The 27,707-nt window shown below is 36.5% G+C and overlaps 1 protein-coding gene across 2 annotated transcripts in view; it reads left to right on the top strand.

The window, feature by feature from the left end:
- The window catches only part of FMN2 (formin 2), a 381,203-nt gene that overhangs the window by 222,303 nt on the left and 131,193 nt on the right, over window positions 1–27,707 (top strand). For both annotated transcript variants that reach the window (XM_042925783.1, XM_042925782.1), the window contains 3 exons: window positions 23,912–24,003; window positions 24,148–24,277; window positions 26,014–26,160. In XM_042925783.1, the coding sequence (XP_042781717.1) occupies window positions 23,912–24,003; window positions 24,148–24,277; window positions 26,014–26,160 (369 nt within the window). The remainder of the gene's footprint in view (window positions 1–23,911; window positions 24,004–24,147; window positions 24,278–26,013; window positions 26,161–27,707) is intronic.

The raw sequence follows: 27,707 nt of genomic DNA, 5'->3' as shown, positions 1-27,707 counted from the left end.
TTCATATGCTATAATTGTTTTCTCTGCTTCTTTTGTGCAACTTCTATAAGTACCTTCTTTGTGGTTACATGAGGTTACATAAAATATCCTATAGTTCTTACAGTTGATTTTATGCTGATAACAATTTAACGTTACTTGTGTATAAAAACCCTACACTTTTACATCCCTGCCTCCCACGTTGTATGTTATTGATTTCTCAATTTACATAAATTTCTATTGTCTATTTACTATATTTTTATTTATAGTTACTTTTAATACATTTGTCTTTCAACTTTTATACTAGAATTAAAAGTGATTTTTCACCACCATTTGAGTAATATAGATGATCTATGTTTACCTTTACTAATGAGTTTTATACTTCCATATGCAATATGTTGTTTAGTGCCTTTTCATTTGAAGTTGAAGAACTCATTTTAGCATTTCTTGTAAGACCTGTTACTGGCACTAAACTCCCTCAGCTTTTGTTTGTCTGGGAAAGTTTTTATCTTTCCTTTACGTTTGAAGGACAGTTTTGTTGAGTACAGTATGCTTGACTGACAATTTTTTTTCTTTCAGCACTTTGAATATATCATCTCACTCTCTTGGTTTACAGTATGTCTGCTCAGAAATTTGCTGATTCCCTTAAGGGAATTTTTCTTATTTGTGACAATTCACTTTTTTCTCACTGCTTCAGAATTCTCTTTTTGTATTTGACTTTTGACACTTTGATTATAATGTGTCTTGGGGTAAACTTCTTTGTATTGATCTTGTGGGGGATACTTTGAGCCTCATGAAACTCGATATCTATATCTTTTCTAGGATTTTGGAAGTTTTCAGTCATTATTTCTTTAAATAAGCTTTCTGCCCCCTTTTCTTTCTTGTCTAACTATTGGCATTCCCATAATGTGTATATCAGTCTGCTTACATTGTCTCATAAGTCCCTTAAATTATCCTCATTCTTTTTTATTTTTTTTTTCTTTTTGCTTCTTTCTCCTACTGGATTAATTCCAATGACCTGTTTTTGAGTATACTGATACTTTCTTCTGCTTAATCTAGTGTGATATTAATCCCTTTTCTGAATTTTTCAGTTCAGTTATTGTATTATTTAGCTCTATGATTTGTGTTTGGTCCTTTTTAATAGTTGCTGTCTCTTTGTTGGAATTCACACTTTGTTCATGTATTGCTATCCTGACCTCGGTGAGCATCTTTAAGACAGTCATTTTGAATTCTCTATCAGGTAAATCATATATGTCCATCTCATTAGAGTTATTTTCTGGGCATTTATTCTGTTATTTGGAACTTATTTACCTATGTCTTCATTTTCCTTGACTCTGTGAGTTAGGGTTTTTGCATTAGACAAAACAGCCTGGCCTTGTGCAGAAGACCCTTACCAATCACCTGTCCAAGGATTCTGAGTGCCTCTTAAATATTCATGGTAGTCCAAACTGCTATTTTTGTAGAGGCCTCTAGGTATCTTGAATATGCCAGGACCCATTAGTCCTCTGAGAGAGGCAAGATGGAAATCAATGTATTGAGAAGCCGCTCCAAAAGTTGGGATGCTGTATGTATATTCCAACTCATTCACCCCTCAAAGACATGCTAGGAGGTAGAGTTTATTGCCTGCTTATTCTGTTCTGAACTACAGGGAGTAGCTGTGTGGCAAGTGTACGCATGCTTTTCAAACTGTTACATGTTCCCTGGACCCCCCACAGGACTGTCAGAGACAGGTGAGTTAAAAGTCAATCTCTTTGGCAATAGCCAGAAAAGTTGTAATGCTAGGTGTCTAGTCCAACTCCCTTACTTCTTAGGGAGAAGCTGGGAGCTGGAATTTGCTCCTCACTGTGCACTGGAGGACAAGTGGCAGAAGGAGGACATGTGGCAAGTGCCTATACTCTCATTCAGACTGCAATTCTGTTCTTTGTAGGCCCTGTGGGACCAGTGAATGCTGAGCTCTCTCAGTTCTCAGAGACAAGTGAGTTAGAAGCCAGACCCTTTGATAGTAGCGAGAAAAATTGGAGTACTATCTGTGCAGTCCCAAATCTTTACTCCTTAGGGAGAAGATAGATGCTGGGAGTTGTCTCCCAATTGTATGGTACTATGCCAGTGGTGGAGATTATGATGAGAGTGTGTCTCAACTTTTCCTATCAGTTTCAATAAGGCTTGCTTCACACATGCTCATGGTAAAGGAGCTTCTCATCTAGTTTCTGGATTTCTCACAAAGTGAACTGATAAATGTGTTGTTGTTGAATCTGTGTGTCCATATGGGGAAGAAGAGTCCACAGCCTCTTAGCATCTTGCTAACATTACTTTTTCCTTTTTTCTTGAAGATCAGGTTTCCCTCTAGTATAATTTCTTTTCAGTATGAGTAAGTATTCTTTGGATGCAGATCTTTCCATAGTGAGTTCTCCTTATTTTCTTTTATCTTAGAATGTTTTTCTTTTACTTTCATTCCTGAATGAGCTTTTCTTTGGATATAGAAATCTGAGTTGACAATTACTTGGTTCATATGAGACATTCCATTTGACCCTGGCCTCCACTGTTTCTTATGGTAACATTAAAACAGGTTTAGGTGTTGTTTTCTTTGTATTTACTCTGATTGATTTTGATGCACATCTTGATTCTGTATATTTATTTTTCATCACATTTGGAAAATTTTCAACCTTCCATCATTCAATTTTCAAATATTCTTTCCATCCTATTCTCTCAGTCCTCTCTTTTTGAGTTTCCATTATACACATGTTAGACCTTTTGCTATTTTCACAGTCATCCCTGCAACTCTGTTCATCTGTTTTTCAATATTTTCTTCTCTCTGTTCATTACATTGAATACTTTCACTGACTTTCCTCTGTCATCTTTACTTCAACCCATTTAGTAAAAACATTTTACTTTCAATATTGAAATTTTCTATTTTAGAATTTTCATTTTCTTATTTCTTTAATAAAGTTCTATTTTTCTGATTATGTTTGAGATTCCTTATCTTTTTACTCATTTTTAATATATTTTTTAATATCATGGAGCATACTTATGGCAGTTGTTTTAAAATCCTTGTCTGATAATTTGAACACATGAGTCATTTCTGTTGGCATCTGCAGATTTTCTTCTTTTTGAGGTGGTCACATTTTCCTGATTTTTTGTATATAGGATAATTTTGTATTGTATCTTGTACAACACACTGTACTATTTATTTGTGTAATTGTATTAAACTATTTTCTGAACAAAATTTAACATTTAAATGAATTTTAGTACTCTCTCTACTGTACTAAGAGATATACAATTTGGTTTTAGTTGAAGAAGAAATTTATTCATTTTTGGAAGCATGTGTTCCCCAGTATTGCAGTTTCTAAACTAGATTCACTGAAACACTATTGTTCTTCTAGGTTGTAATGGAAAATGTGTTGCATAATAAAATAAGTTGAGGGAATCATTAACTTAATGTTAAAAATAAAACTTTAATATACCTGTATTATATAAATAATATTACTTTATATAATTAATTTTATTATTTTACAATTCATTATATTATGTAATATTAATATATTTAATTAGGCATAGTCATAATATATGCCTAATTAAATGGTAATCTTCAGATGGGTGGGTATTTTTTTTTTCAATATATGAAATTTATTGTCAAATTGGTTTCCATACACCACCCAGTGCTTGGGTGGGTATTTTTAATTGAATCCTTCCTTCAATCAAATTATTAATGTAGAGAGAACAATTTCATATTTTATAGTTTAGGAAATATTAACACAAAGCAGTTGAAACAAACCCAGACCTTCAGAAATATGTCTATTATATAATGCCAAGGAAGTATCTATTATATCATTGAAACTTAATATTGGTACTATCTTACTTACCTTCTTACATTTATTCAAATAATTGAATATCTAGCCCTTTTATGTGTTTCTTCTACTTACAGTTCTCACTGTAAGGATTATTGCATGAAAATATCAATTTAGTATTTTAGGATACTTATAATAATAATGGATATAAATAGTCATTATAAGAAGTCAGTGTAATTATTTTAAGACCTCAAATGTGGAGTTTTCTGGAATAGATACATGTACAGCGTTTGATCTATTTTGTGCTATGGAGGAAAAAAATCAATTTGAGGAGAGTGGAGATTGCTCAGAATGGTGGGTACAATTTAAAATATTGTTGTTATTTAAAGATAAAATTTTAAGTAGGAATTGCAGGAGATGAGGAGGAGAAACCATGGGGATGTCCTGGGGATGTCCTAGGGATGGTATCTGCCTAACATATGAGCAAGTCTGATGTATTCAAGTAACAATGGGAAGGCCCACATGAAATGGTGCCAGTGATGGGAGTATAATTAGAGATAATCAAAGATGTATTGAGCGGACCAGCTTCTCTAGGGCCCTGTAGGCCTTTGTAAGATTTTGACTTAACTCTTCATAAAATGGGAGTTTAATACACATAGAGTTTTATTTAGAAGAGTCACATTTTAGAAGGAAACCTTTGACTACTGAAGAATAGATATGGGGAGCCAAGATGAAATGCCAGAGACTGTTAGGAGGGAGGTAAGAGAAGATAATGACTTGGACCATAGTAGAAGCAGTGGAGCTGGTGAAGAGTGGTCAGATTCTGGAAATATTTTGAAGAATAAGTCAATAGAATTTGCTGATTGATTATTGGATACAAACTACGAGAAAGAGGGATCAACGGTGTACTCAAGAAATTTGGCCCAAGCAATAAACACAATAGGGTTGCCATTAATTGATATGTGGAAATTCTTTGGTAAAGGATAGGGAAATAAGAATGCTGTTTTGGTCCTGTTAGGTTCGAGTTGTCTATTCATTTATACAGGTGAGCATGTGGATATCCTATCTAGTAGTCTCAAGCCAGAAAGCAGGTGTGGGATGGGTCTGGGTCCAATCAAGGAATAGGAACCATGGAGTAATGAATATTGAAGTTTATTATAATGAATGGTCAACCTGTGATAGGAGAGCACAAGGATGTAAAGATAACTCTAAGTGGTACCCCAGGGCTGAGAGAGAGTACCCAAGGAAGGGTAAACTCGAGAGGAGAGCTCTCTCACTAAAGCTGGGGTATAGCTCTCCCTGGAGAAGGTGTGGCTGCAACCCGCTGGTTTGCCTGGGTCATTGCTGGTCCCAGTCTCTGAGCTAGCAGGAAACAAACTTCTGGGTGGTATGTGAGCCACCCCTGGTGAGCAGACGTGCAGGAGTCAGGATGCTGCACAGAGAATGAAGCCCAGAGTATGCAGTGTCCATGTTTAGAGAGTCCAGGAAAGAACCTCAGGTCACAGATAAGCCATGGCTGGTGCATATGCGATAGTGCATAGTATCCACATCAGATGTGAAAAAGACACCAGATTGCCATGAGGTTCGCACTCTCGATGTGCTGCTGCAACTTGGGCAGAGGACACCCAGATGTCCTCACACACCCATACTGCTGATTATCTGCGCAGCAGGAGGAAGGAAAGGCAAAGGCCTGCATGCCAGAATCGGGAAGATGAGCCCCTTCTTCCTGCAGAGTCTCTCCAGTGCTTCCTACTGGCAAAGGTTAACATTGTGTTCACTGTAAAGAAGGAAATTTTAAAAGCTCTGTCTTATCTGAGGGTGGGTTCAGTGAGGGCAAATTGAAGGCTGAGAAGTAATAATTGGAATGGATGATAGGGAGCGTTGAGGCTTGGGGAAGTTTGCTATCTTATTATGACATGAGTCTTGCTCCTATCAAGGTGTCTCCTGAAGGAAAATGTAGTATGGTTGAACTTATCCTTGGCTTGAGTTCTCCTTGGAAATCTTTCAGACTTTATTGTGTAAATAACTATAATTATTAATTTTAGATCCAAAGCAGTGTTTGAAAGTTGCCGGATAGAGTTTTAATTTTGCTTTAATAGCTTTATAATATTTGAAGGGACATTTAAATTTTATCTATAAGAAATAGAGTAATGTTTAAACTCATTTTTGTTATTAAATATGAAACGTAATGTTATTTACCATTCCACTACTTATCCTTGAGGAAAAAAAAAACATAACTAACCTGAATCCTTTCCCATAAATACATGCTTTCTTTTTACCAGATGCTTAAATGTCATTGGACTGTCTTAAAGTAGTTCTATTTGATCTCTGTGAAACAGATGGAAGTATTTGTTATACAAACCTTATTTAGAATGTAATCTTTTTTTTCTCCCCTCATTGCATATGTTTGGCAGTCAGCTTTCTCTTCTAGATTTGAATGAATTTTGGGCAGTCTCCAAATCTAAACACACCCTAATTTCAAAAACCACAATCCTGAGGGCCCAATTCCTGTTTACTGAGGAATTAAAACCTAGTGAAACCACATAGTTACTAAATACAGTGCATCCTACTGAGTTTTTTTAAAACAAAATTCTTTATAGTTTATTTAGGGTTAGTGAGGACCATAGAGTTCAGGGAGTAAAGTCTCTTCCTAAGCAGTATATGATATTTACAATTGGTTAAAAATACCTGTTGCTCCCGATTCTTAATACATCTTCCCTATGTAGCCAGGTGAGTTTGCAAGTAGGTAGGGAGTGATGGACTGTGGAGAGGTGATGGAGGAATAATTGATGTGGAGCCCTTATTTTTTTCTTTAGTGTTTTGAGTGATCAACATCGAGTGAAAAAGGTGTCTGTAAAAATGTCCACGTGTAACTATCGGTCGCATTGTTTGTTTTCCCAGAGAATGGTTCGATTTTTCCTTTATTTTATATTCAAGAGATACTACTGTTAACTATTCAAACTAAACCAAACCCTGAAGTGAATCCTATTCGAAGTTCAGGTGAAGAAAAAATATATAAAATATAGGAAGAAAAAAAAATCCCACACCCCTTTGTAATTAAACAGTTCTAATCCACTTAGAAGGAGGAAAAAAAAAAAAAAGTAAGTTCAGTTGAAGAAAAAAATATATAAAATATAGGAAGAAAAAAAAATCCCACACCCCTTTGTAATTAAACAGTTCTAATCCAATTAGAAGGAGAAAAAAAAAAAAAAACAACTAGGGTAGAAAGAATTAGAGGTTTAACTTTACACTTCTCAGGATTGGATTTCACAGGCATGCTTTATAGTTTTAGTAATCTTTACTTCGGGTGGTAGTTGACATGCCATAAACTTTAATCTGGAAGAAGGATATAGCACATGTCACATGATATAGCATCCTCAAAAGTATATACCGTCTTACATTAATGAAAATGAATTGGATTAACCATCTGTGTTCCCATAACTTCCTAGAGGTATTTAATTGATTCGTGTTTTAAGCAACATTTAATCATTAGTTTCTTCAAACAAATGTGACAGGAGTATTTGCTTTTTCCATGTAGCTGTTTTAAAACCATACTCTCATATTTCATTGTTGTATTGAGTTGGTTCATGGAATCCCTGCAAGTATGCTCATTTTCAACTCAAAATGTGCTTAAGGTGAATTTCAGAATTAAAAAAGAAAATCTTTAGATCTTGAATCACTTACAGATTGACTCTGTAGACTTAATAAAAACCAGAAATCGCATTTCTTTTTTGTTCATCTAAGATGTGATAATGCCTGCCAAATCATATTATTGACTGAATTTTTGATAGCTATGTTTCTTTTAGATGAAGTAACTATCTCAGTGAATTCCTTGGAAAATGAGAGTCAAAATGATTAACACTGCTACATTGGAAAGAAATGGCATAGGATTGTTCATGTACGTTTTCACCTTATTTTAATATGAGATTTTAATTTGGTGATATCTAAAATGTTGACGTATTGGACAACACTTAATGTTTTCATATTCACTATTGGCATGTAGAGCTTATGACTGCTCACTATTGCAGGTAAGTTCTCTGAGCACTTCTCTTCTCTCTCACCTTCTTTGCAGTATGTGCCCAGCTGTTCGCCCTCCAGCCACCTGGCCTCTCTATTTCTCAGAAACTCCTGGTCCCTCCACTAGAACAGCATGAACAAAACTGATCTTTCAGACAGAAAATTCCTACTACTATCTCCTCCTAGTGAATGTTTTTGAATCTCCAATTCGTACTCCTTCCTTCCTTAAGCGTTCTTCCCTGTCGCAAATCTTCCTAGTACAGTCTTATAGCAACACGTTCCTCCTCTGTGGAGCACTTGGTTTAGATATTCTACGACTATACGTTGATTATCTTTACTCTCATCCTGAAAGTTCTTTGTCTGTTTTTCCCCCTTAATATTATATTTCCTTGACACACAGTTAGTACTACAAAGAAATTATTTTTTTTGTAAATAAATCCAAATGAAAATTATAACACTAACCTTGACAAGTTTTCTTAAGATTTTTTTTTGAATATTTGTTTATTTTTGAGAGAGGGACAGAGCACGAGCAGGGAAGGGGAGGAGAGAGAGAGGGAGACACAGAGTCTGCAGCAGGCTGTAGGCTCTGAGCTGTCAGCACAGAGCCCGACACGGGACTTGAACTCACAAACTATGAGATCATGACCTCAGCCAAAGTCGGACACTTAACTGAATGGGCCACCCAGGTGCCCTGACAAGTTTTCTTTATAAATAAGTAAAGTTGACTAGAACAACGTGTGTTTGAACTATATGGGTCCAATTGTATGTAGAATTTTTTTCAATAAATACGTTGGAAAAGTGTTTTGGAGACTCGCAACAATTTGAAAAAACCTGCAGATGAACTGTGTAGCCTTGAAATATTGAAAAAAATAAGAAAAAGTGAGATATTATTAAAATAATGTATATATAATACATATAACATACAAAATATGTGTTAATTGACTTTTTGTTGGGGTTAAGGCTTCCAGTCAACTGTAGGCTATTCGTAGTTGGGTTTTGATGAGTTAAAGGTGAGTTTTTGACTGTGTGGGAAATTAGCCCCCCAAGTCCCCTGTTGTTCGGGGGTCATCTGTATCTTTAAAAATGTTGAGGTTTTAATCATTATTTTAATGATGGCCTATATATTAAGGAGGAAAGAGTAACTGTGATCAGATATTCTACAAAGTTAATTTGAGGAACAGTGTTTACTTTTACAGAGGAAATACTCTTGCTTTCTTGTCACTGTGAAAGAAAGCCAAATCTCTAACAGTGTGTTACAGAATCTGTTACCCCAAGTAAAATGTAGCTGTTGACTGCTTGGATTGATGTTTCCCCAGTGCTAACCTATTTTCACATCAAGATTATTGTTTTCCTTACATGCCAATATAGGATGAAAGAGATATTATAATCAGAACTCTATGGCACTACTTTCTGCTCCTGACCTTCTTCCCCCCTCCCCCATCTTCCCATTCAACTTGTTTTAAGTTACTAGACTCAGTGCAGAAGCTAGTCCCTTGAAATTTACTATGTCACTTCACAATTCAGTATGTGCTCTCTAGGTTACCCTTTCCTTTTTGAGTCTCCTCCCTAACTGAGCTGCCTACAGAAGGATGAGTCATCCTGAATGGGCACCTATTAGACTAGCCTACTAATTCTCCATCCTATCCATCCAATGCTTCTTTTTAAAAAATATTTATTTGACTTTGAGAGAGAGAGAGAGAGAAAGAGAGAGAGCGAGCACGCATGCATGACTGGGGTAGGGTGCAGAGAAAGAGGGAGACACAGAATCCAAAGCAAGCTCCAGGCTCTGAGCTGTCAGCACAGAGCTCGATGCGGGGCTCGAACTCACAAACCTTGAGATCATGACCTGAGCCGAAGTCAGATATTTAACCAACTGAGCCACCAGGTGGTTCCCAGGTGGTCCCATCCAATGCTTCCTTATTCTAACAAATATTTATAAGTTTCTTTTACCAACCTGAAAAGAAATTGATGGATAATACAACCTATTTACATGTATAACTTAAATCATGTAATGTCTGTACTATAATATAAAATAGAAGTAACAAAGTAACCCGCAATATTATATGATCCATTTAATTAAATGCTTGAAAATTATTGAACCAGAAGATAGTATGACATAGACAGATATTTGTCCTTTGATTTATAATTACCTTAGAGCAGCTAAAAATGGCTTTATCACTCCTTATAGAATTTGATAAAATGGCAAACACTTGGTAAAGTTGAAGTATGTTTTTTCTTAGATATGTCTGGTGGCTCCATTTCTGGAAAATTCCTTATATAATTATGTGTATGAAGGTATAGTCTTGAATATTTAAATATTTAAAATAACTTATATAAAAGTAATAATGTTTAATACTTTGAAAAACACTTTATGCTTACATGTTTTGTTTTGTAACCTCTGTTTTTGTATATGGTATGCTTCTAGAAAATACACTGGGTACCTATTACCCCTTCTGCCAGTGGAGTATTCTTTTGTGGGGCAGATAAATATGCATAAAAATTTAACTATCACATATGAATTCTAGTGCTAACATTCAATGAAATAATAGCTCAACACAAAATATAGTGCACTTTAAGTCCCTCCTCCTAAAAAGGGAGGTAGGTCATAAAGGCTGTGGTATTTTGGGGAGGGGAGATGTAGTGTCCGTGTGTAGTTAGGAGCACAAACAAACCTTAAGTGGAAAAAATAGAGGAAGGATTGTTGTATTCTATATGCCAGATTTCACAGTTCCCTGAGAAATTCTGGTTCAGCTACTGACCTGTTATAAATCATAAGCTTATCTTCAATAGGTACTGAGCTGAAACTACAAGATGTCCAAGTTTTCTACTACCTGCAAAGAGAAGAGGGGAGATAAAAAAGATCTGCTGTCCTCAAATTCTTTATAAAAGTAGACAGAGAGGGGTGCCTGGGTGGCTCAGTTTGTTAAGCATCTGATTTTGGCTCCGGTCATGATCTCATGGCTCATGAGTTTGAGCCCTGCATCAGGCTCTGTGCTGACAGTTCAGAGCCTGGAGCCTGCTTTAGATTCTGTGACTCCATCTCTCTCTCTGCCCCTCCCCTGCTAGGACTCTATCTGTCCGTCTGTCTGTCTGTCTGTCTTTCCCAAAAATAAATAAACATTTAAAAAATCTTAACGAAAAGTAGACGGGGAATAAATCCTTAGTAAATAAATAAAAATTTTTGCAATCACTTATATGTTGGCTTAACGCTAGCTTTGATCCATGTTGCTTTTATTTCTTATGTTTTATCCTAAATGTAAACCTTTTTTGATAATGGAAACACTCGTTTGCTTTGCTGCCCCTTTAGTGCAACTTCTTTTGGTCCCTTAGGAAGTTTTCCCTTGGAACATGGATTGTCTCTCCTTGTGTGTGTGGTGTCAAATTGTTTATAAGCGCCTTGTCTATCCATCAGCCATTGCTTTTTGTATAAGTTCTATTCTTTTGTGATCTGCCTCTCGTTTCTCTCTTTGAGGTATTAACAAACCTTGTAGCTTAGTAGGGTACAGAAAGTAGTTTTGCACATTCACTTTCTAATGACTACTCCGCTTTCCTGAGGGGACAGTCTCTTCTGACACTCATATACTAAATATTTTCCATGGTGGCAGGCGGGCATGAGAAAAATAGTGCAGTTGGCTAGCCACATTTTTCCAGACTAATGCCCTAAGTGTTCATATTCCTTCTTTGAATCCCTTTATTCTGCTGATGTCAAAGGAATGTACTTATGAGTGGGAATATGATAGTTTATGTAGAAGACTTTCAGGTTTGGCCTGTGTATGGTCACATAAGGTAGAAAACTGTCAGTGGTAGCAAACGTTGAATGTTTTAAGTATCTGCTAAGAGCCTTGGTTAGCTAAAGCTGGGCTGTGACTTGAAATTATGCATGACAGGAATAACATTTGATGGTTTTGACATATTAGCCTGAGAGGGTCATCAGCCTTCCCTCCTTATTGTACATGAGTACAACAACTAAAACTTAACTGGGCAGTAAATTTAGTAAGGGAATAAATAGGCAACTCTCATAATAAAACTCCTGTCATGTTTTCCTTCATAAACTTATTTAGGAAGTTGAGTGATTCCAGATGGCATTTCATGTGTATTTGGCTCTGAATTTCTTGTTTACTCACATATATGCCAATATATGGTTAAGTGTTTAAGGTTTTCATGTCTCTGAGGAGGCGTTCAGCCTTTAGACATACAACTTTAGATTGCTATGTGTATATGGCAACCGTTTTTGCAAATTGCCCTCAGCCTGTGGTATTTAAAGATATCCCAGTTGTTTACTGTACCTGAGGAAGAAAGACCTGTGGGCCTGAAGTTTTGTCTGTTGACTCTAGAAAGTATATCTCTTAAGAAGCTAGTGTTCAAGATTAGAGAAAATATGAGTCAACAAATGGTATACAGACCACCCGTAAGCTCCTGAATGTGTAATGTGCAAAAGTATATTTTAAGTGGTCCTTTAATAATGTAGAAGCATTTCCCCTCATAATTGTTGAGAAGTCCTCAGTCCTGTGCAGAAAGATTATTTCTTCCACAATGTCCATAACATATAGACTTTTAAAATTGAAGTAAAATGAAAAAGCTGCAGTCTTAGCACTCCTGTGTGTGAATGTGTGAGTGTGTGTGTGTGTGTGTGTGTGTGTGTGTGTGCATGCACGTGTATATAGACAATCTTATGCAGTCTTAGGACTCCTCTGTGTGTGTGTGTGTGCGCGCGCGTGTGTGTGTGCATGCACGTGAATGTAGCTAGACATAGCCCTATGCAGTCTTATCACACATTGATCCACGTAAACATCACTATAATCAAGACGTAGAATTATTCAACCTCTACAAAGATCCCTGAAGCTATCCTTTTATAATTATATCAACCAACTTCCCTTTCCCTTTCCTAACCTTGACACTCATTAATCTGTTTTCCATCTCTGTAGTTTCATCATTTTGAGAACACTATATAAATGGAATCATATGATATGCAAAAATCAGCTTTTTTTACTCATAATTCCCTTCAGATCCATCCAAGTGTTGAGTATATTAAAAGCTCATTTCTTTTCATTGCCGAGTAGTATTCCATTGTATGAATGTACCAATATGTGTTTCATACATTGAAGGACATTTAGGTTGTTTTGAGTTTTTCGCTATTACAGATAGAACTATTATGAACATTCATGTACATTAACTTCTTTTGTGTGTAGATTTAAGTTTCTTTTCTTTGTAATTAATGCCCAGAAACGTGATTACTGTTTTGTAGGTTAAGTGTAAGTTTAGTGTTTTTTTAAATGTTTTTAAATGTTTTATTTATTTTGGAGAGAGAGAGAGAGACAGAGAGAGAGAGAGAGAGACAGAATCTGAAGCAGGCTCCAGGCCCCGAGCTGTCAGCACAGAGCCCGACGCAAGGTTGAATCCACAACCTGTGAGATCATGACATGAATCGAAGTTGGACGCTTAACTGACTGAGCCACCCGGTCACCCCTGTTTAGTCTTTATGAAACTGCTGAACTGTTTTCCAGAATGGCTGCTCCATTTTCTATTGTCAACAGCAATATATGAAAGATCCAAGTTTGCTGCATCCTTGCTTGGTACGGTCCCTATCTGTTCACATCCACAGCATATATGAAAGAGGAATGGTGGTCTATTTGAGGAACTGAAGGAAAGCCATGGAGAACAGAATATATGCAGCATGTGGGAACATGGCATGAGATGGGATGCAGAGGGAGGTGACGTGTGTGTGGAGGTGAACCATGAGGCTTTGTAGGTACTTTAAGGTCTGTGGAATTATTCTAAGAATAACAGTTAACCTTTAAAGAGTTTTAAGTAGCATATTTAAAAAACTGGATGCTGTGTAGAACATATGTTAGAGCGAGAGATGATTATGGAGAGACCAGGCAGAGTATCAAGGTAGCTGAGTGGAGAGGTGGTGGTAGTCTAGAAAAGGACGAGAGCATTGGAAATGGAGACAGGACTTGGTGATTCACAGGATGTAGAAGTGAATTACAGACAGACATCCAGCATGACAGCCAACTTTCTGACCGGTGACTAGTTTTCCAAGTTTACTGGAATCAGGATTACTGAATGTCTGGGGGAAGGATACAGGAGTTTATTTTTAGACTGTGTTTTTTTGTTTGTTTGTTTGTTGTCTGAGATGCTTCTGAGATATCCAGGTTAAAATGTTGGGAAAGTAATTGCCTGTCTGGATATAAGGGAAAACATGAGCTAAAGATAGTTGCCATATAGTGGTTGGATAGTGGATGCAGGCCTGAAAGTGGAGACTGAGAAGGTTAAGCAGAGGGATAGGAAGATGTCTAGGAAAAGACGATGTGATATAATTAAAGGGAATAATATGAGGAGGCAAAATCACCTAGTAAACATAAAAGTGACAGGGGTGATGATGTTTGAGGAAAAAAAAGTAAAGATTTAAAGATTAGCTTTAGTTTCATTATGAATGTTGGAAGAAACTGAATAAAGGAACTACTAGTTTGGCCAGGAACAGTGTTTCTACTTTCTATCCTTTAGGACACTGGCTCTTTGGGAGGGTTACTGTCATTTCCTCTGTCTGTCTCTCTCTCACACACGCCCATGTGCACGAGTTTTGTGATCAATTAAGTGTGAGGATCACTGTTGAAATAGTTTTTAGTATGTGAGTCTTAAAAATGGACACAGTGTACAACAATCCCTGATGAATCTCAGGAAGCTCAGTTTGTGTCCTCTGGACCACTGTTTGAGAAACATCTGCTTAACACCATTAATAGAGTCGGACAGTGGAAATGCATACCAGTTGATCTCATTGTTCTTCCCTCCCTCTCCACCACTTGCTCCTCAATCTCGTCCTCTCTGTAGAAGCTGGAATAGCAAGGTTCAGTTTAAGGGGGTGTCTGGGTCAGGGGTAGTGGAGGTAAATATCTATGGTGAAATCAGTGATGACAGCCTGTAATCTGGGTTCGTTTTGGCCAGTGGTTGGGTGAAGAGTGTTCCTGGGTTTTAAGTGTCATGGATCTTTGGTAACTGGTAAAACATCCAGCTTGGCAGCAACTGAGGTCCACTTCAATATTGGCAAGCACAGTAAATGTTGAGAAAAGGATATTCTGGTACAAATCTGCAGATAATTGGGTGGGTGTGGGAAGTGGTGTGCAAAGAAGGAGACTGAAACAATTTAATTCTGGAAGTGAGTGGGACTGGAAGAGGGAAGGTTTGTGATTTGAATGTTAGGAGCTTGGAAATTCCTTCATGTTATTAATTGATGTGTAAGTGTTTGGCTGTGTTGCCCATGTCTTTGGCCATAATGAAGAATGAACATATTTCAACAAATCACCATTGGTATGGTAGTGGGATCATTAGCATTCTCTTCATATATGGTGAGTCATATATAGTTTTACAAAGCAGTGGAAGAAGATCACTATAGAAGGGTTAAGCAAATAAGAGTGGTGTTATGAGCAACTTGGTACATTATGTTATATGATTTTGCTTGAATCTGAAGCCTAACATAGATACCTTTTCATTCACTGTGCCTATAATGCTGGTAAAAACTAGGCCTTTAAATGAATGGGTGAATGAATCCCTAAAATTCATTTTTTTTTAAAAGTTTGACCTTGATTATTATCTCATATGAGTGGACCAGAGAAGAACACTTGACACTAAATTTAATTTGAAGGCCAAAGCCAAAAGTGTCCAGATGACCTGTGGATTAATCTGGTACAAATTTATAACCACTAGTTTGACATAAGTTGTGTGGTTGCTATTAAGAACAATAATTTGGGGCTTTAGCAGAGAGAAAATAATAGACTTTTGCTCGATCTCTCATGTTTTGCAAGAACAAGCCAAGATGATAGGCAGGAAACAGTTGGTTATGATATATTAATGAATAGCAGAATCTTGCTGAGTTGATTAACGTTGCTTAAAAACCTATTATGTGTTAGTTCTGCTTCTTGTACCTTTACACACTTAAGTATTTCTGCTTATAGGTACACAAGAGAATCGTGTTGAGTGAATGTATAAATGAGTGAATTCATATGTACTTTTGCCAAGCCTAGCATTATTTTTACTTACCTATTTGTGCACTAGCATTTGAAATGACTAATTCTGTTTCATGCATGCACAGTATCTATTTTGGAGTTCAAATGACCTCATAGGAACCCTCATTATACTCTTACGATGATGATAAACAGCTGGCATTATTTGCATATCATTATGTCCTCAATACTTCTTACATTGTTCTTTCATTATCCCCTCTCTTTTTCCTGTCTCTTCTCCATGACTCAGAGGCCTTCTTTTGTTATGTTTAATTACTGACATAATTTTTCAGTGTTTAGAAAAGTATTATTGACTGTCAACTATATACCATAAACCATACTAGTTATAGGACCATAGAGATACCTAAGACATGGCCCTTCTCATCAAAAAGCTCCAGTCAATAGAAGGTGTAGGCATATATTTATATCACCAATAAGATCGTGTGATAAGCGTAGCGTAACAGAAAGCAAATATAAGGTTCTGTGTTATCATTTGGGAAAGAGAATAATTGTAATGGAGATCAAGGTGATTGAGGCAGGCTTTCCAGAGGAGGTCATTTCTAACCAAGCTGAGAGCAGCAAGCCGAAGTGAATGATGCATATTCCAGGTAGAAGTCCTGGTGTGGTGGTATAAGTTACCGGCTAGATGCCTGTGCCTTCAACAGTGACTGGGAGTATAAGGAGCAGAGCAAATTTAGAGGCAAATCAATGACGTTAACTCTCCATCGATGTAGAGCCCACATATTCTTCAAAACACAGGTCTTACCTCCTCTTTTTCCTGAAGTTCATGCTACCCTAGCCCAAAGGATATTTTCCCCCATAGGATGACAAAATTGTGATTTCAAGCTACAAAATCTTAGGATAGTTTATTGTATGCAGAAAAAAATACAAATGTGTTGTTACGCTTCAGTCCAAAATAATGAATTTCATAAATACAGAATAAGAGAAACAGAGAGCCTATAAACATGAGAAAATATTAGACTACTGGTAACTTAAAGGATACAGGGCTCTTCCAAATATTGTTCTTAATTTCAAGCTGCACTAGCAGCAGCAGGCTTTCTGGAATGATGGACTTGAGAATCAGACTGTACAGTGGGAGAGTGACATGGTGCTCCATTGTGTGTGCCTCATTTGTAAGTCATCAGAAACATACTCAAACAGCAACTACGATCATGATAGGCTCACATTTATATCAGATAAATTGTGAAGAACCAAAGTACTTAGCACAGAAGGCAAAGGAGGAAAAATTTAGCTTTCCCAAAATTTGAAAGAAATTTGCACTTGACCCCAGAGAGTAGAGCAAGAACCAATGTCTGAAAGCGGAGGAAATATTTTTGTTTCATATAAAGGAGCTGTGTTTTCGTTGTGTCTTGTTTTTGGACAGTGTTTTTTAAAGACGTAATGGTCAATTTAGAGTGACAATGAACTTTTTGTTCCTGGAGGTGTATGAGTCTTGTGAATGCCAAAGATAATTTAATCATCAGTTTGATAGGAAAGTTTTACCAAATGTCAGTTCCCAAGGTCTGCTCCATGGGTGCCCAGGGTTTCTGCATTTTTTCAAAGGGGGTCTACAAGATAAAAATGACTTGCATAATAACACGAAGATGTTATTTGTTTTTCTGACAGTGTAAATGTTAGTACTGATGGTTCAAAAGCAGTGAAAGGTAAACATTCTGACATCTCCACCTGAATCAAGGCAGCGGCACTACACTTAGACGTCATTGTAATTCTTCACTGCCATGCACTTGCATGGGGAAAAAAGCCAATGTCCTTAATGAACAGTGAAAATTTATGAAAACTCAACTCTTGAGTATCTGTGTTTTTAATACCCTGTGTGACAAAATGGAAAGTACACATAGAGTGTTTCTCCTGGGCAGCAAAGTACAACGGTTCCTGTGATAAAAGTACTTATTGTAAATTAAGGTAGTCCTTTTTCATTGGACACCATCTCTATTTGAAAATCCAACCGGCAAAATGTGATTATTAATACATTGACATTTGGTAGACATTTTCTTGAAAATGAACAAAGTTAAGTGATTACTTTAAGGATACCAGCTGGTGTTTGTTGCCAACGACAAAATTCAAGCTCTGAAGTAACATTGGAATTTTGGAAATTTTATGTCTGCCTCCATAAGTTTGATAGCTTTGCTATAGTTAAGACTTTTGTGATAAGATGGGCAGTGATTTTTTAAAAAAATTGATTTTATTTTTAATGCCATAAAGTAACATGTGCCTGTATTTGGAAGTTCTGTGATACCTAGCATGGGAAGAAGAAGGGAGTTTTTGGGTCATGGATATGAGACAAAACAGAGACTGTACTCGGGTCCCCTCAACCCTGACTGTGAAATCCAGGGTTCCTTGGCTGCCTCCATAAGAAAAAAAAAATGCTGAGACTTTATGTCTCTTGTGTAGCAGCACATCTTGCAGGAATGTGGAGGAAGGATACTTACCACCAGACCAAAGCAGTATATGCCAGGATAGACCCCAGCCTTGACTTTTCACCAACTTTTCCCCTCATTATAATACTAAAAAATCATGTCCAGGGGTGGAGATTTAACATGGTAATTAGATATACAATGCATGAAGAAGCATGACCTTTAAATGCACAGGTGCTGATAAATTCCCACCTCTACATGCTTAGATGTCACCCTTTTCCTGCTTAAGTTTCTTTTTTTTTTAATATGAAATTTATTGTCAAATTGGTTTCCATACAACACCCAGTGCTCATCCCAACAGGTGCCCTCCTTAATGCCCATCACCCACTTTCCCCTCCCACCCACATCAACCCTCAGTTTATTCTCAGTTTTTTTTAATATATGAAATTTATTGTCAAATTGGTTTCCATACAACACCCAGTGCTCATCCCAAAAGATGCCCTCTTCAATACCCATCACCTACCCTCTCCTCCCTCGCACCCCCCTTAAACCCTCAGTTTGTTCTCAGTTTTTAAGAGTCTCTTATCCTTTGGCTCTCTCCCACTCTAACCTCTTTTTTTTTTCTTCCCCTCCCCCATGGTCTTCTGTCAAATTTCTCAGGATCCACATAAGAGTGAAACCTATGGTATCTGTCTTTCTCTGTATGACTTATTTCACTTAGCATAGCACTCTCTAGTTCCATCCACGTTGCTACAAAAGGCCATATTTCATTCTTTCTCACTGCCAACTAGTATTCCATTGTATATATAAACCACAACTTCTTTATCCATTCATCAGTTGATGGACATTTAGGCTCTTTCCATAATTTGGCTATTGTTGAAAGTGCTGCCATAAACATTGGGTACAAGTGCCCCTATGCATCAGCACTCCTGTATCCCTTGGGTAAATTCTTAGCAGTGCTGTTGCTGGGTCATAGGGTAGATCTATTTTTAATTTTTTGAAGGAACCTCCACACTGTTTTCCAGAGTGGCTGCACCAGTTTGCATTCCCACCAACAGTGCAAGAGGGTTCCCGTTTCTCCACATCCTCTCCAGCATCCATAGTCTCCTGATTTGTTCATTTTGGCCACTCTGACTGGCATGAGACTGGTATCTGAGTGTGGTTTTGACTTGTATTTCCCTGATGAGGAGTGACATTGAGCATCTTTTCATGTGCCTGTTGGCCATCTGAATGTCTTCTTTATTTTTTTATTTATTTTATTTTATTTTTTTTAACGTTTATTTATTTTTGAGACAGAGAGAGACAGAGCATGAATGGGGGAGGGTCAGAGAGAGGGAGACACAGAATCTGAAACAGGCTCCAGGCTCTGAGCTGTCAGCACAGAGCCCAACATGGGGCTTGAGCTCATGGACCACGAGATCATGACCTGAGCCGAAGTCGGCCACTTAACCGACTGAGCCACCCAGGCGCCCCTGGATGTCTTCTTTAGAGAAGTGTCTATTCATGTCTCCTGCCCATTTCTTCACCGGATTATTTGTTTTTCGGGTGTGGAGTTTGGTGAGTTGTTTATAGATTTTGGATACTAGCCCTTTGTCCGATACGTCATTTGCAAATATCTTTTCCCATTCCATCAGTTGCCTTTTAGTTTTGTTGATTGTTTCCTTTGCAGTGCAGAAGTTTTTTGCCTTCATGAGGTCCCAATAGTTCATTTTTGCTTTTAATTCCCTTGTCTTTGGGTGTCGAGTAAGAAATTGCTGCGGTTGAGGTCAGAGAGGTTTTTTCATGCTTTCTCCTCTAGGGTTTTGATAGTTTCCTGTCTCACATTCAGGTCCTTTATCCATTTTGAGTTTATTTTTGTGAATGGTGTAAGAAAATGGTCTAGTTTCATTCTTCTGCATGTTGCTGTCCTGTTCTCCCAGCACCATTTGTTAAAGAGACTGTCTTTTTTCCATTGGATATTCTTTCCTCTTTTGTCAAAGATTGTTGGCCATATTTTTGTGGGTCCAATTCTGGAGTCTCTATTCTATTCCATTGGTCTATTGTTTAACATAGTGTTGAAAGTGCTAGCATCAGCAATCAGACAACAAAAGGAAATCAAAGGCATCAAAATTGGCAAAGATGAAGTCAAGCTTTCACTTTTTGCAGATGACATGATACTATACATGGAAAACCCAATAGACTCCACCAAGATTTTGCTAGAACTTATACATGAGTTCAGCAAAGTCACAGGATACAAAATTAATGTACAGAAATAAGTTGCATTCTTATACACTACTAATGAAGCAACAGAAAGACAAATAAAGAAACTGATCCCATTCACAATTGCACCAAGAAGCATAAAATACCTAGGAATAAACCTAACCAAAGATGTAAAAGATCTGTGCTGAAAATTATAGAAAACTTATGGAGGAAATTGAAGAAGATACAAAGAAATGGAAAAACATTCCATGCTTATGGATTGGAAGAATAAATACTGTTAAAATGTCAACACTACCCAAAGCAATCTACACATTCAATGCAATCCCAATCAAAATTGCACAAGCATTCTTCTTGAAGCTAGAATAAGCAATCCTAAAATTTGTATGGAACCACAAAAGACCCCGAATAGCCAAAGTAATATTGAAGAAGAAGACCAAAGTGGGAGACATCACAATCCCGGACTTCAGCCTCTACTACAAAGCTGTAATCACCAAGACAGCATGGTATTGGCACAAAAACAGACACATAGTCCTGCCTAAGTTTATTTAAAACATTCTCCCTGACCTGTCCTCCAGGAGTCAGCCCGAGGACACTTTTCTTTTGTGCTGTCTTCTTTGTTCTCTGCCATAAGCCCCAATAAAGCCTTGCCTGAAACTCCTGTTTGGCCTCTGATTAATTTCTATTGTTTAGAGAGCCCAGGGGCCAGGTATGGTATGGAATGGAGTGGCATTTACTTCCTTATCATCCATAAAGCAGCACTGTCAACCCTGGGCAACTTTTCTTTCTGAAGTCAGTAGAAATGGTCTGATAGAGCATACGTGTAAAGGACCATGCAATTTGTAATTCATGTATACTGAATAATTTGGGGAATAACTCTATAGTTTTGCCAGAAAGTCACTTTATTCTCAAGACATTGGGGCATTTTATCTTTCTCTCCTATATTTGATCATTATTATGATTTACCTTAACCATCTTTTTTTCTCTCAGTTGTTTGTTCAGATTTTATGTGTTTTTATTTAAGAGCCAGAGAAATTTACTGAGTCCATGAAGTCAGTTTCTGATCATTCACCTGCTCATACCAGCACTCAACTAGGTTGAGTCTATGTCAGGTTATCTAAGGTTCTAAAAACAAAAATTAAACCAACAAACTTAATTACTTCATCAGATTGTAGCAAGGTGGATTTTTTTTTCTCCCTGTTGACGTTTGGGTATTGAATGTGATTGAGTTTGAAGACAGCAGACTAATTTTCTGCTCTGCTAAGCGAAATAAGTCAATCAGAAAGAGACAAATATCATATGATTTCACTCATATGTGGAATTAAAGAAACAAAACAGATGAACATATGGGAAGGGGGAAAAAAAGAAGAGAGAGAAACAAACCACAAAAGATTCCTAATGATAGAGAACAAACTGAGGGTTGACAGAGGGAGGTGGGTGGGAGATGGGCTAGATGGGTGATGGGCATTAAGAAGGGTACTTGTGATGAACACTGCGTGTTGTATGTAAGATATGAATCACTGAATTCTACTCCTGAAACCAATATTGCAATGTGTGTTAACTAACTAAAGGTTAAATTAAAAAAAGAATAGAGAGGTTATATGGACTGGAACCCTTTATATGCTGTATTTTGGAGCAGACCTCCATGTCTTAAAATAACCCTTGTCTTATCAATATTCTTAATTTTAATATTCTTTTATAATATTGCCCTGGGCACTCATTTGCCAGAAAGATGAGTATTGTCTTTATTAAAAGCCATCTCGTGGGGCGCCTGGGTGGCTCAGTCGGTTGAGCGTCCGACTTCGGCTCAGGTCATGATCTCACGGTCTGTGGGTTCGAGCCCCGCATCGGGCTCTGGGCTGGTGGCTCAGAGCCTGGAGCCTGCTTCCGATTCTGTGTCTCCCTCTCTCTCTGCCCCTCCCCCGTTCATGCTCTGTCTCTCTCTGTCTCAAAAATAAATAAAACGTTAAAAAAAAAAAAAAAAAAAAATTAAAAAAAAAAAAAAAAAAGCCATCTCGTTACTTGGTTTTAAGTGGTATAATGATAGGATCTGTGGGGCTGACTCTTATGGACAGTAACTATGATAAGTGGTGTTTACCTCCCTAAAATTCTTGGGCCAGATCACAATAAACTGGTGGGAAAAAGCAAGATTACTATACAGTTGAAATTCTAGAAGCAGGTTCTAAAACTTTGGAGTAGCTTGGGTTATTTCCATTAAATTCATGCTTTTTAATTCTTTGGATCTTTTGTTGCATTGTATTTCAAAAGCAAATTTTATTTTCAATAAAAACCCTCAGAAGATCTACTGATCTGTCTTCAAATCCTCTTCCGCTGTTAAAAGAAGCTTCATTTGAGGGTTCATGGCTGGCTCAGTCAGTAGAGCATGCGACTCTTGATCTCGGGATTGTGAGTTCAAGCCCCACAATGGGCATAGAGCTTACTTAAAAATAAATGAATAAAATAAAAAGTGAGCAGTTTTAAAAAATAAAAAAAAAAATGAAACTTCATTTGAAGAACTAGTCTTTGCTAGTTAATACCATCACCTGAAACCTGCATTTCAAGAGAATCAGTGAATGCAAACAGAACATAGCTGTTTTTCAGATGAAATATTTAGTTTCTATAAACCTATTAGAGTGTATCTCATACAGTAGTTCTTGGCTAAACTGCTTTAATGTTTAAACAAAAAAAATAATAAACTAATAATTTTAAATTCTGAGAATTAGACTCAAATTCAAAATATGGTTGTCTACTCACACTTCTTAATGCATTGAAGTACTGTATTTGGCTGTTTTGAAACATCTTTATGAGTTATAAAATAAAGACTGCAAATATAAAGCATCCAAAGTTTTCATAAAGAAGAATAGATGTGTGTTTCTCCATGTCTGTAAAATCTTCCACCATATATTAAAAATGCAGAAGAAACTTTCCTACAAAGAAACAAATTTAGGATGACAGACTTTTAGCTTGTAATTATAAATGGTAAAAGAAGATATTTTGGAAGAAAAGAAGCCTAAAACCATTTTTGTGTCAAAAAGAAAATTCAGCAGAAAAATCAACCTTTTATTTTTGTTCCAATTGAATTAATAATTCAATTGTATTTTTCCCCTAAAAAAAGCCATAAGCAATGATTGCAATGGTTAAATAAGTACTTTTTTTCCTTTAAAAGTCTTATAACATTATGACCAAATTGCTTCCAAATTTATCTTGATTGATTTCTAAATAAGACATACCACTTTAAAATGAAATTCTTGTATTCTAGAGAGTATTACAAACAGCCAAAAAACAAGAGAGGAAAACTGTATTATTTTAAAGCATGCTTAAATAAATAAATGTTTTGCAGATCACTAATAGCCAATAACATTATTTGGAAGGTTTGGAGGTGATCTGGTTTGCATTAAACATATTTACACTTTAAAATGCCTTCATGAATTAAGTCAAGCTTTACTGCAAACAGATGCTAAGAAATATGAAAATATATAGAGTTTGCTGTATTAAGATTATCATAATCTAAGGGACTCATTTCATAAGATTTTCAATAACTGTTTGGCATTATATTTTCCAGAGAGCACAATCAGATGAACTGGAAAAAATTGAAAAGCATGGCCGGTCCTCCAAAGACAAAGAAAATGCCAAGTCTCTGGACAAACCTGAACAGTAAGAACACCTCAGGACCTTGTTGAGGGCAGCCTCTTTCCATTTGGAAAATGTAGCATCTTCCGTGCATAATTGTTATGAATATGAGGATAAACATCTGTTTATATGAATTATATTCTTCTTAACTTGGCTTTATTTCCTTAGGTTCCTTTATGAACTGTCACTAATCCCCAACTTTTCAGAACGAGTCTTTTGTATCCTCTTCCAGTCCACATTTTCAGAAAGCATTTGCTCAATTCGTCGCAAACTGGAATTGCTACAGAAATTGTGTGAGGTGAGTTCCAGTCCGTAGACAGCCGACGATTGAGTTCTGATATTTCATTGTGTTCAGTCATGTCCACATTTCAAAATCGTTTTCTTTTATTTACTCTACAAATAAATTTGGAGAATAGCAGTTCCACAAAAGAGAACATACAATGACTGGTTTCAAGATCAAAGGAAAACTTGGATAGTTGCGCGCCACGGGGCCGGTTGCTGCAGTGTGCTCATTATGCTCCCACGTCCGGGGATTTCTGCCCCTTCTGCTTTTGCCAAAACAAAATTTTCACTTTCCCTGGTCCTTCCTTACATCAGACTTCAGATTAAATGTGATTTGAAGGCATTTTATTTATTTGCCTTCAGTTTTGGAAGGGGCCTTCAACAAATTGTTAATGATTCCATCCAAATGATTTAGGAACAGCTGTATGACTCAACAGAAGATGAATATTCTCCAGAAAACAAAGAATAAATGCTTGGCGTGAATTACCAATATTACCATTTAAAACAATTTGTCAAAAATCAATAGTACCATTCGTTCTGGTTGTGGTAAATCATTTTGAAAAGTAGTAAGATGTTATTAAAGACACATTTTCAGAGGAAAGAATACTTGCAAATTCCAGCTAAGCTTCATGTTTTGGAAGAAGTGAGTGTGAACTTTTCAGGGATAAATCTAAATTTGGAATTAATCTTTAAAACTGTGTTTTGGTTTCCTACAATTTATGCCAAAAATGTGTATTGTAGGTACAATTAGGGTGATGGCAGCGACATTCTTTTCTAGTAGTTCTCATATTACAACCTTATTTGTTTTCCATGCAGTTGCATCAGAAATGGCTTACAATGGTGTCTGTCACTTTACAAATGTGTACCTGAATTCTTGTAGGTGGTACAACTTCCTAAAGCTAACTTTGGGTAAACTAAAAATAAAACTATCCTATAATCCAGCACTTTCACCGTTAGGTATTTACCCAAAAATACAGATTTGAAGGGGTACATGTACCCCAATGTTTATAGCAGCATTATCAATAATAGCCAAACTATGGAGAGAGCACAAATGTCTGTTGACTGATGGACTGATGAATGGATAAAGAAGATAACTTATATACATATATACATATGTATATACATATGTATGTACATATATATGTATAATGTACATATGTATGTGTACATATATATGTATATATACGGTGGAATGTTACTCAGCCATCAAAAAGAATGAAATCTTACCATTTGTAATGAAGTGGATGGAGCTAGAATGTATTATGCTAAGTGAGATAAGTCAATCAGAGAAAGACAGATACCATATGATTTCACTCATACGTGGAATTTAAGAACCAAAATGTGAACCTATGGGAAGGAGTGTGGGAAAGAGAAGAGAGAGAAACAAACCACAAGAGACTCTCAATGTTAGAGAACAAACTATGGGTTGACAGAGGGAGGTGGGTAGGAGATGGGGCTAGATAGGTGATGGGTACTGAGGAGGACACTTGTGATGAGCAGTGGGTGTTGTATGTAAGTGATGAATCACTGAATTCTACTCCTGAAATTAATATTGCACTGTATGTTAACTAAAATTTAAATAAAAAAATAAAGTTAACTTTGGAGACACTACTCTTAAAATATCCTAATAATATACAATGATACAGTTTGGATGTGACCCACAATTATTAGTATGATATGAATATCTGCCACTGACTTAAGATAATTCAAAGAAAACTTTGTCTAAGAGATAAAATGCTCTTTATCTTACAGACATTAAAAAATGGCCCAGGGGTTATGCAAATTCTGGGTTTGGTTCTTGCTTTTGGCAACTACATGAATGGTGGAAATAAGACTCGAGGACAGGCAGATGGCTTTGGGTTAGACATTCTTCCGAAGCTGAAAGATGTTAAAAGCAGTGTAAGTATTTTGTGTGAATGAATGTAGGCAAATTGAGAATTAGAAGGTTTGTTTAGTAATGAGTTTGACTGTAAACATGTTGTAATAAATGTTTATGTTCCAAGGTCAAAAATGTCTTTATGTTCTGAGCTAGGTAAAAGTATATGGCCTTCATATGTTTATGATTTTGTGAATGTTTCCCAAAGTGAATAATTATTAATACTATGTTTAATGAATAATTGAGTAGAGAATAAAAATAATTATTTTTTCAGTCTATCATTACCATGTCTGCTAAAATTTGTCCTTTTGGAGTCTGAGGACTAATTAATTTTCATAAATTAGACAGTATTATTCTTCTCTTCTGTGTTAAGTAATGGAGGCCAATAGGCTTGTGTTTTAAAAACAAAACGAAGATGGGTGAAAGTAGATTATAAATAAAATGTAAAAAATTATCTTGTTTTTCTACATATCATATTCCCCTTGACACTGGTATATGTGGGAATGCCTAAGCCCTTTTGCAGGACTAATTAATTTTTGATCCTACTTCTATACTTGTATTTGTTTGAAGTTAACATCTAAGAGATTATGAGAGTGCCAGTAAAAATATAAGATTAGGGAACAACCATGATGGTTAGAATTAATGTCTGAGAATATAAACTTAGAAGATAATAGAATTCTATTTCTCTGATGGAATCTCTATACAGAACTGTATGATAAGGAAATTATGGACATGTTTTTAAAACATTAAGTTTAAGGGGTGCCTAGGTGGCTTAATCAGTTGAGCATCCGACTTCAGCTCAAATCGTGTTTCGAAGTTTGTGAGTTCGAGTCCCACGTTGGGCTCTGTGCTGACAGCTCAGAGCCTGGAGCCTGCTTCAGATTCTGTGTGTGTGTGTGTGTGTGTGTGTGTGTGTGTGTGTGTGTCTGCCCCTCCCCTACTCACACTCTGTCTCTTTCTCTCTCAAAAATAAATATTTAAAAATATTTTAAAATATTAAGTTTAAGTAAGTAGTTGGCTCATAGAAATGGAAATAGTAGAATTGTTCTTCCTAGATAAAGAATATAGTTGAAGCTTGAATGATGTGGGGCTTAGGGCACTGACCTCCTGCTCAGTCAAAAAGCCACGCATAACGTTTGACTCCCAAGACTTAAGTACTAACAGCCCACTGTTGACAAGAAGTCTAACCAATAACATTAATCTATTGACACCTATTTCATATGTTATATGTAACATATATACTGTATTCTTACAATAAAGTAAGCTAGAGAAAATATAATTAAGAAAATCATAAGGAAGAGAAATTACATTTCCAGTGTTATACTGTATTTGTTGACAAAAATCTACGTGCAGGTGGACCCACGCAGTTCAAACCCATGTTGTTCAAGGCTCACTTTATGTCTCCCTCATAAGAAACAGACACTTTTTTTGTTGTTGTTTCTGGTGGTCAACAACTCATTTGTTCGTTCATTCATACATACACTCATATATTCATTTAACATTCTTTCACTGAGTTCAGTGAAATACCAGTTACTACATTTCCAGAATTGAATAAAGCATAATCCTTTCT

This window comes from Panthera leo, chromosome F3 (assembly GCF_018350215.1).
Source record: "Panthera leo isolate Ple1 chromosome F3, P.leo_Ple1_pat1.1, whole genome shotgun sequence".
NCBI lineage: Eukaryota > Metazoa > Chordata > Mammalia > Carnivora > Felidae > Panthera > Panthera leo.
The sequence above is the reverse complement of the archived record's forward strand: the minus strand, read 5'-3'. Positions and strand labels throughout refer to the sequence as shown.